Consider the following 13817-nt stretch of genomic DNA (forward strand, 5'->3'; position numbering starts at 1 on the left):
CCTCTAATGAATGTTTTCAGGGACCTTGAAGGTGTCTGGCTTGGCTTCAAGCTCCAGTTTCTTGAAACAATTGGTAATTGTAGTGTTGGCAACCACAAAAACGGCTTGTAAATGGACCCTGCAATTTTCAGGCCATTATTGTAAACTTGACTTGGAACATACAAGTCAAGGATAGTTCTTGGGAGAAGTGTCCTCAGAGAAGTTCTTTTTATTAAGCATGCCTGTATGCAATAAATGTAATGAATAATCAACTGTAAAGCAAAAATATTCTAAGAATTGCAGTGATTGATTAACCATTCTGGTTTGAACTTCCCATGTATAAATGAATAGGTAAATGAATAAAATATACAGATTGCAGTTGCAAAATACAAAAAAGTGACATATGAGTGATGAAAGCAGGCTAACAGTAGAGTAATGCTTTTCATTAAGGAGCTGCCTGCATATTCATTAGAGCTAGTCGATTACTTAAAAAATATATTCATCAGGTAATTTATTTGATGAATTTTACCATTATTTGTCAAATAATTTATTCAACAAAAAAGGTAAAATTAACAGAATAGTGCATTCATCAAATCTTATTGGACAGCTCTAATACTTATTCAGTTCTGTACATTGAAGTTGATTCAGGATTAGTAATACTGCTGCAATCAATGCAGAAAAATTTCCTGGTAAATCCATTACTCTACTGTTTTCTCATATACTCACAGATTTCATGTACTTAATCTAGGCCACTGAAAATGAACATCTTTCTTGCAGAAAAGTAAATATTCAAAGAGTTTAAAGTTTCACCTTTTCTCAGCCTTCAATATTGAGTGTGATCTAGCAGTCCATTGCTGCCACTGGAAAAAAAAAAAGGAAAAAACAAAAAATCATCCCCTCTAAGGTCAAGTACACTGCCTCTTCGGGCTTCTTCACATTATTATTCCTTTCTTCAGTGAAGCAGCTCATGGTCATTACTATTGATATTCTTAATATTCTAAGGATCATTATCAAAAATATTGTTTGACCTCTGATGTCCGTCACAACAAACCATACCACCATCTCACATTTTTAGTGTTTATTTATGCTATGTAAAGTGCTGTGGGGGTTTTTTTCCAGGGTTATTTGTGATAAATGCCTAGTTAGGTTTTTAGATAGATAAGTATACCCTGTACTGTTTACTGTACATTTTTCAGAAAATAGCTATTTTAAACATTTTTTATATCTACTCTTATTCCTCTGACTGTCTTTTTAGTTGAAATAAATTTCCTACAGGGACTAGCAATGGCTTTCCTATTCTTTATGAAAGAGTAATAGTTGCCTTTTCATTAGCCCCTCTGTGGCTTCATTTAAAGGTGTGTCTCTTGCATTTCTCATGCCATTGTGGATAAACTAGAGATAATTAATTATACTGTGACATTAAAGACTGAGTCTGCAATTTTGGTTGAAACAGATTAGTTTGGACGTCAGCGTTGTTCAGCAACAACAATACCTGCTGTGCTAAATAACCGTTGAATCGGAAAGGACTTGTCCTGTTCAGTGGATAGGACCAGCTTTAGTTCGCAAGCCTCAGCTTCCATACTCATTTCTCAGCAAGGCCAGGGCTTTCACATGAAATTTAGGATTTCCCTTCCTTCCCTCTGTCGTTAAAGCCCCTGTTCTGAAGTCTCTGGAAATAGTTGGAAAAAGGGGCTGTGGTCGTTAGTCTACAACATGAAAATCACTTGCTTTTTTGTTGTTACATAGGAGCAAATCCATCACATAAGGCTCAAAGATCCTCTGACAGATGTTCCACATAAAAGTTGTGGTTTGGGTTTTTTTTAATTTAACCCAGCTAGTGGTATTATAAGAAAAAGCAGGTGAAGAAGTTCTGCCTCAGATTCACTGAAGGGACGTTAGATTTCAAAAGTCAAGTGTGTCCTCTGCCTTCAGCAGTGAAGCAAGCAGGAACAGCAGGTGAGGGAATGCAGGTGGATGCCCAGGGGAAGGGGAGGAGCACCCACGGATGCTTTACTAAGACATTCTGCATTTTGGTGCTGGTTGATGTCCCAGACACTCTTCTCCTTTTCCAGCATGATAAACTGTGTACTATTTTAATGTATCCATGTAAAAAAATCCTCCGGAATTTTTTCAGGAAAGCCACATAACTGCTTGAGTCTTTTTTTTTTTTTTCTCTTTTTTAAATTGCTTAGTATTCTCTTGGTGATTCTTTGCATTGCCTTGCTATAAGCACAATTACTATAAACACATATGCTTACCTTAAATTGTTGAGTAAAAGGACACTGTAGGTTTGCTTTAGATAGTTAACATAGACTGATGATGTCTTTTGGACTTTCTTAGTAATTACATAATGACTACCTCCACATTACATGTTTTCTCACTCAAATCACATTCTACCACTATTCTACTGTCCCTTTGACTCATCACTTGCAGGCATTTAGAGAAGCAGATTTAAATTCATGGTAGTAATTGCATGTGAATACTCTGTTTGGAAATCTCACTTGGTCATTGAAATAGCCTTTTGTGGCTTTGAGGAAGATTGTAAACCACAGAGTGGAATTTTGTGACCACATCCACATCAGAATCCTGAATATTTCTAAAAAACAAAGGGCCAAACCTTTTTAGAGGGAAACTGTGGAAGGCATGGACACTTTTCTGCCAACTTTTCACAGCTCCAGAATAGCAAATAGAGCCTGTTGTCAGACTTGACATCCTGGTAGCACTCCTGATGCTGCCTCCCGCCTGGTAGTTCATCCGTTCACTGAAGCTACCTGTGCTAAAAGATAATATACAACTATTTTACTCCTCTTTGCCAGGTAAAAATATTTCTGCAGGACTCCTGCATAAGGCTACAGATGCAGCTTTAAGACAAGTTTCCATTTATGCAAAGAAATCATGGGAGAGGTGTAACAAGAAGTCTGAAGTCTTTGATAAACCTGAAATGAGTTCATTAAACAGCCTGATTTATGTCACTACCAACTCCCAAGTAAATACACCTTCTCAAAAGCTTCTTGGAAAAGAAGAAGAGTAAATCTAGTAATTGATTATGCTTTGAACAAAGTAGACCTCAGTCCTACCACTGGATCTAGCTGGGCTAACATTTATGGCTGAAGTCAGATACAGCTCTTTTGGTTCATCCCTCCTGCCATTGGCTGCAGAACTGAAGTTAAATAAAAATATTTAGGTCAGTATTTGTTAAACTTGGTAATGCAATAAGAAATAACTTTTAATCCAGAGATCTGAGAAGATGTTTACGCTGATAAAAAATATAGAAACTCCATTTATTTCTTTATATGTGTATTTGCAGCTTGTTGTAAATATTCTAAAAATATAAATGAAATATTTAATTGAGTCTAAATCCACATCTTGAGGTATGTAGAGTGTCTTTGAAGTAGTCATATATGAAGACCAACCCTATGTGAAAATTATGTATTTCCTGGAGACAGGGTTTGATATAAACTTATTTAGCTTTGTTTTAACTTTTAAAATGAATGAAATTATTAAAACCATAAAATCATAAAATTCTAATCCTGCATTACTGAAAATATTTCCCCAAAAGGGGGGTAGGTAATGTTTTTGCTAGATTTTCTACTCCACGGTAAGACTGCTGCGTATATCTAAAGTATTCAAGAAGGTATATTCACTGGAGACATCATAATGAGATAAATCAGTAAGGAGACAAACCCAGACTGTTTCACTGCCAGCTTGTGTCCAATTTTATGCAATTAATATGGCATACATTTTCATTTTGAATCTTAAACTGTTGTATTGTTAATAGCTTAATTCCGTTCTTCCCTGACTGAAATAACGACGACCCACAGAATGTTGTCCTTTTACCCAGCCGTTAGCCATACAGCCAGAAAGACAGAAATGTATTGCTCTCTGTGGCAGAATTCTGGCCATCACAAGCTCATTAATTCAAACACTCATAATGAGGGTCATTGTGAAGACTGATACAGATACAGCTGCTCTGAACTTCAGACATTTTTTGAAAGAGCCAAATTCAATATGATATATGTAAAAAATTCAAGTATATGCCTAAGAGAGCAGCAGGAGAAATTTTCTCATTCTTTTTTGTGAGATCTGACATCAGCGTATAGATGGTTTCATCAATTATTGAGACAGAGACTAAGAAAGGAGAAGAGAATGATTTGGGGGTTTCATTTTTGAAGTTTGAATGTAAAGTGCTTAGGCTGAATCAGAGCTAGTATGTCTGAGTCCTTGGAATTAGCTGCCTCTTTCTTATACCTTCTCTTCTTTGTAACACTGGAGAGCCTTAAAAGTCTGATATTTAAAGTGTCTTAATGACTTTTGAAAGGCCGGAGTGTATCTTTTACACAAGGATATCATACATGAAATTACCAATTCCTTTTTCATTCTATAAATATGTGTGTATTGAAAATAGCCTCAAAAACTAAGTCTCATATTATACTTCACTGTTAGAAAAAGAACTATGCTTAGATAGTCTTGTGTGAGGAACTGAGGGATGAGGAAGATCCAGGTCTCCCTGCTCCAGTGAATGTTTAATTATTTATATGCCCTGGAAAAGATCCAGCAGAGCTGATGGAGAAATAGCAGTGAATAGCCGGTACAGAGACTGAAGAAACTAAGGGTCATAGCCTATTTTGAATATTAAGTACAACAGAAAATCATGCCTGTGTCTCCAACATACTGGATAAATGCCCTGTCCACTGGGATTTTCACTGTTCAGGACTGTCCTTTCTGGTTTTAATCAGAAAAGTTATCCTAGTCAGGAAGACTTTCCTGGTGAAAGTATAGTCTAAGACAGTAAATGTCTTTTGGTGCTAATGAATTGAGATTTTTCAACAAAAAGAATGCTGGATAAAATCTTCCTGAATGCCTCTTGTCCAGATCTGTTTCATTTTACGAGATGTCCAGGTGCTAAGTGAGCTACCACCATGAAATAAACCATTTCCCTCTGAGTTTTCAAGTGCTCTTTTGTCTTGCTTAAAAATAGGGAGAAATGGAGAAAGTAAAAAAAGATTTCTTAGCTGCCGAAGTTGACAGCTGTCAGCTACCTTGATGGGGCAAAATGATGATATATCACTTCACTCAGTATCTTACAATTTAATTATAATTAATTATGAAAGAAACTACAGCTCTTCAACATGAGTGCAAATATTTTTATTTGCAGGCAGATGTTTTGCATGCTTTATTAAATTTCGTGCGTTTCATACCATTCAGTGCTCAACTAAAAATAACTATTATTCCATACCTACAGGGAGAGAGTTTTGTGCAGTATGAAGCACTAATATCATATGTAGTTGAGGACAGAACATTACGTTCCTCTTCCAGTTTATAAAACACATACATTTAACACCGGAATTAAGGACCTATTTTAAACATAGCAGTTGCTAAGCAATACGGTATTAACACAGACTCCAACAGCTTGGAACATTTAGCATTTTAGGACCTACATGCTCATTTTTATATTATTACTTAGTTTGCAAAATATAATTAGTGATCAGCAGAGAACTTTGTCATTTGCTTAGACAATAGATAAGATTGTTTCTCAGTGCTCTTTGAGATCCTTGTACCAGGAAAAAGAACCAAGTAAATATTATTATGTCCTGACATTCATGCAATTCTATTATTTTCTACAAACTGTGGATGGGTGAAATTCTGCTGCAGTAGTCCCAAAACTGCTAGGAGTAGAAGCCAAAGCAGCAGTAGCTTGCTCTACGCATGCCCACCGTTGAGCAGGTTTTCTTCATTGCAGAAGCCTGTGCAGAAGCAACCTGCTCAGTTAGCCGTGGTAGTATTGAGACAGAGGGAGGGATGCAAACATGCAAACATTTACAGAGCCATCCTAGATTTAAGTGGAGGTAAGTCAACACCACACACAGTTTTGCTCACTCTATCCTAAAATACGTGGAACCGATTGAACGGAAGTCCCCAGGCTAATTCCTTTGGCAAAACCTCTTTCTTGTTGACAAGACAATTAGGAAAGCATCAGGAAATTTCTTTGAGTTTGCAATTTCTTTTTCCCTCCTGTGAATTTCTTTGCAAGAGGAAATTATCCAGATCAATGCTGTGGGTCAGATCAGATCCTAGAACTTGTACCATTCCAGACAGCTCTGAAGTCTTCTTTGTGTGCCTACTCTATCTTACCCACCAATATCAGTTGTGAATGTGGGAGCTGTACCATGGAGATCCCCAAAATACAGCTGCATGAAAATTTCATTATCGTACTCTATGCCACAGTGTGAATCTATGACACATGCAAGTACGAATCTGCAGAGAGAAAGAGCAGTGTCCACATTTCCCTGTGAATCCCTTAAGACTGTCACACTCGGTGATGTACAGAGCTAAAGTCTTTGACAACGTTGGAGGCAATGGGAGTTTTGCCACTTAACAAGCATTCTGCCATTGGTTTAATGGAGCCAGAAGTCAATCTAAAGTCCTAAATCCTTGTCACCCTTCACACAGCTGATCTTCCTCAGAAAGATGTACCAAACACTTACCATCCTCCCTTTAATTCAGTGCAATAAAACCTAGCTTATCCAGATCTGTGGCTTCTTAGAGATTATCACGGGTTATACAGATACATAAACGTAGTTGCCCATATCTAGAGAATCCTAATTTCATGGGATACTAATAATTGCCCTTATTTAATGTATATTTCAGATAAATGTATTTTAATTTTCCTACTATTTGTTCATAAATATGCCACAACATTTCCAGAATTTAAGAAAGATAAAACTACTTCTGCAAATATCTTTAAGGAGAAATGATTCCCTGAAGATGCTGTGAGCAGAGGTTTTTCACATATCAACCCTTGTCTTTGATTAACCACTTAAAAAGAAAAAAAGGAATAGATTAATTATTGAAAGTAGTCCTGTAGTGCACCTGAGCATGCTGAGTGAAACCTGATTCCCACTGAATCTCAGGGGGAGGGAGGGCTGAGGATGCTCAGCAACTCACAGAATTGGGCTTGCAGGGAGGGAGTCAGAGGTTTCCTTTGTGAAATAGTAGGGACTGAGTGCAGTTTGCCCAAAAGCAAATATATAAAATAAAAATAATTCAGTTCTGGACTTGGAATCAATGCAATTCCCCTTTAGCCTATTAGACTTGCTGAGAAGCCCCTCTCAAGACACGCAGCAGTTTCTTTGACTGCTCAGCCATGTAATAACACTGAAAACAGAGGCACAAGAACTTGCCGTGTCACTCTGTAAGGTCATTATTCACTTGTTAAAAACTGTGGCCGCGCCACAACATTTCAGGCTTTGGGTCTGCCCAAGAGCTGCGTAGTAGCTCCGCTCATTATAGAGGTACTCGTTCCCAAAGCCGGTTCCTGGTGGCAGCAGCATCAGTCCCCAGGCTGACCCTTCCCAGAGCTGTGGGAAGCCTGGCCTGAGCCTGCCTGCACAGTTCCCGACACATCTCGCCCTCCTCCAGCTTGCTGCCTCTCCGGAGACAGCGTGCCTTATGTTTGCCGTTTCATTCTCATTCACCTTGCCTGTCACCTTAAGGCAGCTTTAATTATAACATCGTCGAAGGTTTATTCAACAAGATCTGAAGATTGTGCTTTAATTACAAAAATGAAAACACGCGATTACAACCAAAGTAAGTATAAAACACAATATTTGGCTATAAGTAGCAGGTGAAGCCTTTTTAGATATTTCAGTGTCTCGTATCTAGAAGCTCTTGTTTGTCCCAGCTGGAAGATGTGGTGAGACAAGATTTCTTGTGTTTATCTGTATTTTGGATGACTTTACAGACTACCACCTCCATTTCTGCTCATTTGAAGCTCAGTTTTGGATACAAATTCAAATGTTTTAAGTGGTTGTGTCTTTGGCCAGACACTTTGGGTGATTTGACTTCCCATTCCATTTGTTGAACTATCTGTGGCTTTTGGGAGACACTGGTTTTATAAAGGCCATTTCCCCTTTAGTCCTGCTCAGTCCAACTTCTCAGTGTTCCGGCTCAGCGCAACCATCTGACATGAACTTTTTACTTCACATTTCCCGGAAGAGGCTGAGGCTACTGCCATGTTTTTAGCACAGAATATGCAGCGTATCAGGTTGGAGGAGAATTATGTTAAATTTAGCATACCTGTTAGATCACCACTTTTCTCTGAAAGCCACATTTGACACTTTATTAACATGGGTTCCCATGAGTTCATGTTACTGTTTTCCCTCAAATTTTGCTGTGTTTCTGTGTCACAGGACAGTCACAACTACTTTTCTGGTACTTCTTTTGTCCCTCAAAAAATGCAGTTCGAGAGGCCTCTAACTTAGATTGAAGAAAAAAAAGAAAGGTTACATTGCCTAAAAGCTACTGTTTGAGACACTGAACACTGTGTAAAGGCAGTCTATGCACTTTGCCATAGATATTTTTTATTAATGGAGTGCTTCAAAATGGGGCAAAAACCTACTTAAGACTTTAATAAATCTTGGAAATGATCGGGTATTTCAGAAGTTAAGCTCACCCTCATTACCCTGTAACACTACCTCCTGCGAGGCTACCTGAGACGTATTGTACGATAATTGTGCTCTGGCAGCTGACTCTGGGAAACCAGTGTTAACCTCTCCTGTTCCCCTGATACGTACAGATTATTCCCATTAGAATGGATTGATGAATGAAAAGATCATAGTTAATGGGTATTACTTTAATGCAGAGGGCTAAATCCTATTATCCTGTGCAACAGACAGGGTAAATAGCATTTGTAGAAGGGAGCCCTGCTGGGACAAAGCGAAATGGAGCCCGCTGCTGTGAGGCCCTGCATCTGCCCATTTCCCACCCCAGCCTTGCTCAGCAAAACCTCTCCAATTCTGCAGCTGGTTAATGTGACCAAAGAATAAGAGCATTTGGCTCACAGAGCTTCTTACAGAGCCTGTTCATGGCAATAGGAAAGCTCCCATCGACATTAGTGGCCTTGGTGATGGGCCAGCAGGGAGGAAGGTTGGTCGCGTCATTTGTGCTGTGATCTTGATAGCAGTTTCTGAAGAGGTACCAGTGTGTATTCTCCATGCTCGTGGTAGTTTGATCACATTTCACCCTACCTTCTTCAGATTCGTAAGTACATTAGATGAGTTATGCAGATTACAGTGTGTGCGCTAAGTTATTTGATATATTATTCACCAACAAATATAAGATAAAAAGTATGTCTGCATATAATTACCCACAACTGCTGACTGACTTATAATTAACTTTGAAAAATTGCTGGTTTAGGAGATATTGTAGATTACAATTTTAAATATAAGGAGCCTCAGAATAGCTCTCGCGATCAGTGCAAGTACAAGGTATTCAGTGAAGGATTAATTCCCTAAACTGCTAATCAGCTCTATCTCCTGTCTTATCAAATTGTAAATACATTATGCTGTATTAAAGTATGAGCATGGAGCTAATTAAAGCAGAGACAGCATTTCACATCAGATACTCCCCTCTTGACACAACAAAAATGTTCTAAGGACATACATAACAAGTGTTAACAAATGAAAATAATTCTTTTTAAAGTGATGCTGTGCTCCTACAGCAGCCTTTTGTTTTCATTTCAGAGGAGTTTTTTTTTTTTAAGAAAAAGAAGGAGGGATTAAAACCACACTGTCTTTCTGGAGTAACAAGTTGGGGAAGGCGTTAATTCTATTCAGTCTACAGCTGGAAGCCCACAGGAACCAACCAAGTGATTACAACCAAGGATCTACAAATAGTATCTGGATGACATCCAGCTAAAATTTAGTTCATTTACTAACATTTTTAATAGATTCTGATGTTTAATGCTGCAAAGCAAAATAGGAATTTTTTTAGAAAAAGCAAGAAAGCAAGCCCATCCACACTGTTAAATGAATGCAGTACAACTTGAAATGAAAGATCAGTGAAGCCTAGCCAAGCAAACAGAGGTTCAGAACCGTAATTGAGCATCATTTGCAAAACTGCTTCTTTTAATTGCTTTTTTCTGTTTCAAACTCAAATAAAGCAATGACATTGTAAAGAAGGAAGGAAAGAAAATACTGAAGTTATTAACCTATGAAATAAACATAAAATATACGACAGAATATGTAGCAAGGAGCCTTTCAACCAAAGTTAGTTTTTTAAAAATTCTTTGCATACACCTCAAAGTTATTTTGTGACAATTGAAAGTTTTTACACCCTCAGAACGTATGATGTTATTAATGTTATTCAGCAACAAAAAGCATAGATTTTGTCAAGATCTACACGATACAGTACAATAGGAAAATCATCGGGGGAAGAGAGCTTTTCTGGTTTTCTCCCTTTCCCTTTCCTTTTCCCTTTCCTTTTCCTTTTCCTTTTCCTTTTCCCTTTCCTTTTCCTTTTCCCTTTCCCTTTCCCTTTCCCTTTCCCTTTCCCTTTCCCTTTCCTTTTCTTAACATCTCTACTTAGAGAAAAAATATCTCAGCAGAAAATCAAAGACATTTACCAATAAAATCAATAAACCTTTGCAGACAGTTGGTACTGATAATGTTGAAATAAGGTAGAGTTACAGCCCTGTTTGATAAATATTTGCAGACAGCTGGTACTGATAATGTTGAGATAAGGTAGAGTTACAGCCCTGTTTGATAAATATTTATTATAGGGCTCATATTTTTTTAACAGAAGTGGCTCAGAAAAGGGTGAAGTTTTTGCCCTGCCGGCACTGCATTTTGTACATTCAAAATACACAGAAACTTTATCTGACTTGTTTAATTTAAAAGTGAAACAGTTCCTAAAATTCCAAAACATCCTAGTTCGAACTAAAAGTTCCTTTGTTCACTTCCTCCAGGTTAATCTGTTGGCTTTCGGAGTGATTATTTACAAAGTATTTCGACACACCGCAATGTTAAAGCCAGAAGTTAGTTGTTATGAAAATATAAGGTAAGTTTGCCATTTAATACAAATTCTACCTTTTGTCAGTTTGAATGCAGCTAGAGATGAAAATAACAGTTTAATCTTCTAGAAGATTTGTAGAAAAAGATTTTATTTTTTCCTCTTATCCCTTCATATAGATTTTGAGGCAGATACTGCAATCTTTATTCCCATTGAGCAGTATCTTGTACAGTAAGACGGGGGTTGTGTGAGAGGTGTACAAGGAATATGAGTGGTCTGTATCAAGCAGAGGATAAAGGCTAGTGGCAAGGTTAAAGAAATAATTGTCTTTTTTTTCCTAAGTACTTTGCACAGACTCTATGCAAACCAAACTAGATTTCAAAACTTATGTCTGAATTGGGACCAAAAACATTTACCTTGCAGTAAAGAAGTAATTCAGTGTTAAGAAAATCAAGAGATTCACGTTATTTGTAAAAAGTCTGCAGTAGGACATTGTGCTTCTGTGGTATTGGGGGGATAGGGGGCATTCTATCCAGGATTTTTATTTTGCATGTACCTATGATTTTTCCATCAACTCACTCTCTTTAAAACTGATTTATAGGACCTTGAAAACCGTTTGTGCAGGAAAAGCTGAAGTGTACTACAGGGAACATTGAAAACAACTTACTGTTTGTGTTGCTTAGAAACACTCCTGCAGTTTCAATGTATTGCACTAGATTTATAGTTAGGATTTAGCAATTGTTTGATTGATTACTTTCTCTTATTCCTCACCCTTCATAGCTTCATGTGGTGAGCTGGTTTTAATGAAGCTGAAAATTATTCATTTTCAGAGGAACATTGCTTAAAATGTCTGTTGTTCAAAAGAAGTCCTGCAATGACTGGGCTTAGAATGAATAAGAAAGTAATCAGTGGCTTCATTTCCAAGACAACATGCTGTAATTTGCCGAAGTCTGTGAGCAGGGCTCTACAGCATGTTGAGGAAAAAAAATAAATCAGAGCCAATCAGTTCCTATAATTTTTAAGCATCAATATGCTGATCCAGGAAGTATCTGAGGGTATTTGTGTTCTAAAAACAAAAATTTAGGTTTTTTTAAAGAGAAAGAATGAAAGAAAGTCTAGTTTTACAACTGGCACTGTTTTCTGCAGTGAACATGAGAGGCAGCCTGGGAACCCTTTGATGTGTTGCGCATGTACTGACCTAAGCGCATACTGTACATTTTCCCAGGTTATTTTTTGGAGGAAGCTAAGGGGGAGGAGGAAAAGTGGGGGAATGCTTCATAACAGACATATGTTTTTCCTTGGGGAATTACACTAACAGTAGATTTAAATCAAATCATATGGTGCTGCAGTACACCAGAGAAAACATATCTGAAGATTAAAGAAGCCAGTGTTTCAAGGCACTCCAGTTTTACGCCTTTGCTCTTTGGCAGTGATTATGCAAGCTTATTTATGCCACAGTGCTACAGCACACCCTGAAGAGCAGCCCGTGCATTTGCACTTCTCAGGGCTTTGCAGCTCCAAAAAAACTGCCTTGCCAGCATTCACCATCCAGAGCAGTGGAAGAAGGGAAATAGCAGGTGCCAGCGTGGTGTTCACAGATTTTCCGTTCCTAGATCCTGTGCCCGAGGTGCTCTTGCTCTCCTGTTCCTCCTTGGGGCTACCTGGATCTTCGGTGTCCTCCATGTCGTCCAGGGATCTGTGGTTACTGCGTATCTTTTCACAATCTTCAACGCATTCCAAGGGATGTTCATCTTCATATTTCTCTGTGTGTTGTCCAGGAAGGTGAGTGTCCCATTCCCTGCGAGAAGTTTAGGGAGTCTCGAGTACAAACACAGGCAGGTGCCCAATCCTGAAGGAGAAAGGTGGGAAGAGGGGAAATTTGGCTATTGCCTTCAGTGCAGACAGAACCACTGTCCAATTTTTAGTTTCTCACACGCTTCCTCCCCGTTTTATAACCAATATGTGAAACATGGAAAAATGTTGTGGGCTTTTTTTCAGTTGTAACACTAGTTACTGTACCATTAACCTAATGAAATAATCCAATGTGTGCAATAAAACTCACTTCCAGGCTCTCCGCTTAGCAGCAGGATTCACCCACACTATCCTGAGATAATATTTTCTTCAGTATTCTGTCCTGAGTCAAAAGCAGCTCCACCTTAAAACATCTAGTGAAAGGAGCAGTACAAAATGTGTTTAAAGATATATAGACCTATTAATAAATCTATTTCATATTGGAATTCAATACTTTTATTTCAGATTCAGGAAGAGTATTATAGGTTGTTCAAAAATGTACCCTGCTGTTTTGGCTGCTTGAGATAAATGAAAGAATAACACGCATGAACATCTCAGTGGAAGAAGGGAGCAACCTGGATGACGATGATGTTGTGGATATTACAGAAAAAATGCAATATTGTGAAAGTATTAAATCACCCAGTGAGCAGGAATATCTCTTAACTGAATTACTGACTGGTTTTGTACATACATGTGCATTCTTGTAGAGAATTTATATTATGCTGTGTACAAACATTGTACAAAACAAACTGGATTATTGCAAAACAAATATTAATGAAGACCAGGGAAAGCAGCAAATTTCAAAAGAAGCTCAAGGCTTTTCATGACTTAGGTTTTGTTTCTAATATTAGAAATATCTACAGTTCTTGAAAGCAAGATACCAAAAACCAACTGACACAGCAGATTTTATGAATTGCTTTGCTAGTGGGAACATGTTCACTGTCTTTTTGTAGTAATGAGCTTCTTACATTTTGTTGTATGTGGCCATCTGCAGGGAATGGGTTCTATTAAAGAGTCAATAGATAAAGATCTGCTTCGGCCCAGACTTCTGAAAACATTTATTTTAATTTAAAGTAGATTAAAAAAGGGATTTGTTTAATATTATTCTCTTATCACTCTGAAATATATATTTGTATATTAATCAATTCTTTATTTTTATAGCTTTTAAAGAACTGTTTAGATCTAAAGAGCTGAGGTCAGATCTGATGGTGGGACAGCCATCTTATAAGTGAAAGATTATTTTGTGAATACTTTGAAAA

The 13817-nt window shown here is 37.7% G+C and overlaps 1 protein-coding gene across 1 annotated transcript in view; it reads left to right on the plus strand.

Annotated features, from left to right (window-relative positions):
• ELTD1 (EGF, latrophilin and seven transmembrane domain containing 1) overlaps window positions 1-13203 on the plus strand; it is a 70535-nt gene extending 57332 nt beyond the window's left edge. Inside the window, exons 13-15 of the mRNA XM_009870748.1 lie at window positions 10724-10815; window positions 12381-12549; window positions 13024-13203. Coding sequence (XP_009869050.1) covers window positions 10724-10815; window positions 12381-12549; window positions 13024-13086 — 324 coding nt within the window. The 3' untranslated portion in view covers window positions 13087-13203. The remainder of the gene's footprint in view (window positions 1-10723; window positions 10816-12380; window positions 12550-13023) is intronic.
• The last annotated feature ends 614 nt before the right edge of the window (window positions 13204-13817 follow it).

The sequence above is a fragment of the Apaloderma vittatum genome, unplaced genomic scaffold (genome assembly GCF_000703405.1).
Source record: "Apaloderma vittatum isolate BGI_N311 unplaced genomic scaffold, ASM70340v1 scaffold246, whole genome shotgun sequence".
In the NCBI taxonomy this organism is placed as follows: domain Eukaryota; kingdom Metazoa; phylum Chordata; class Aves; order Trogoniformes; family Trogonidae; genus Apaloderma; species Apaloderma vittatum.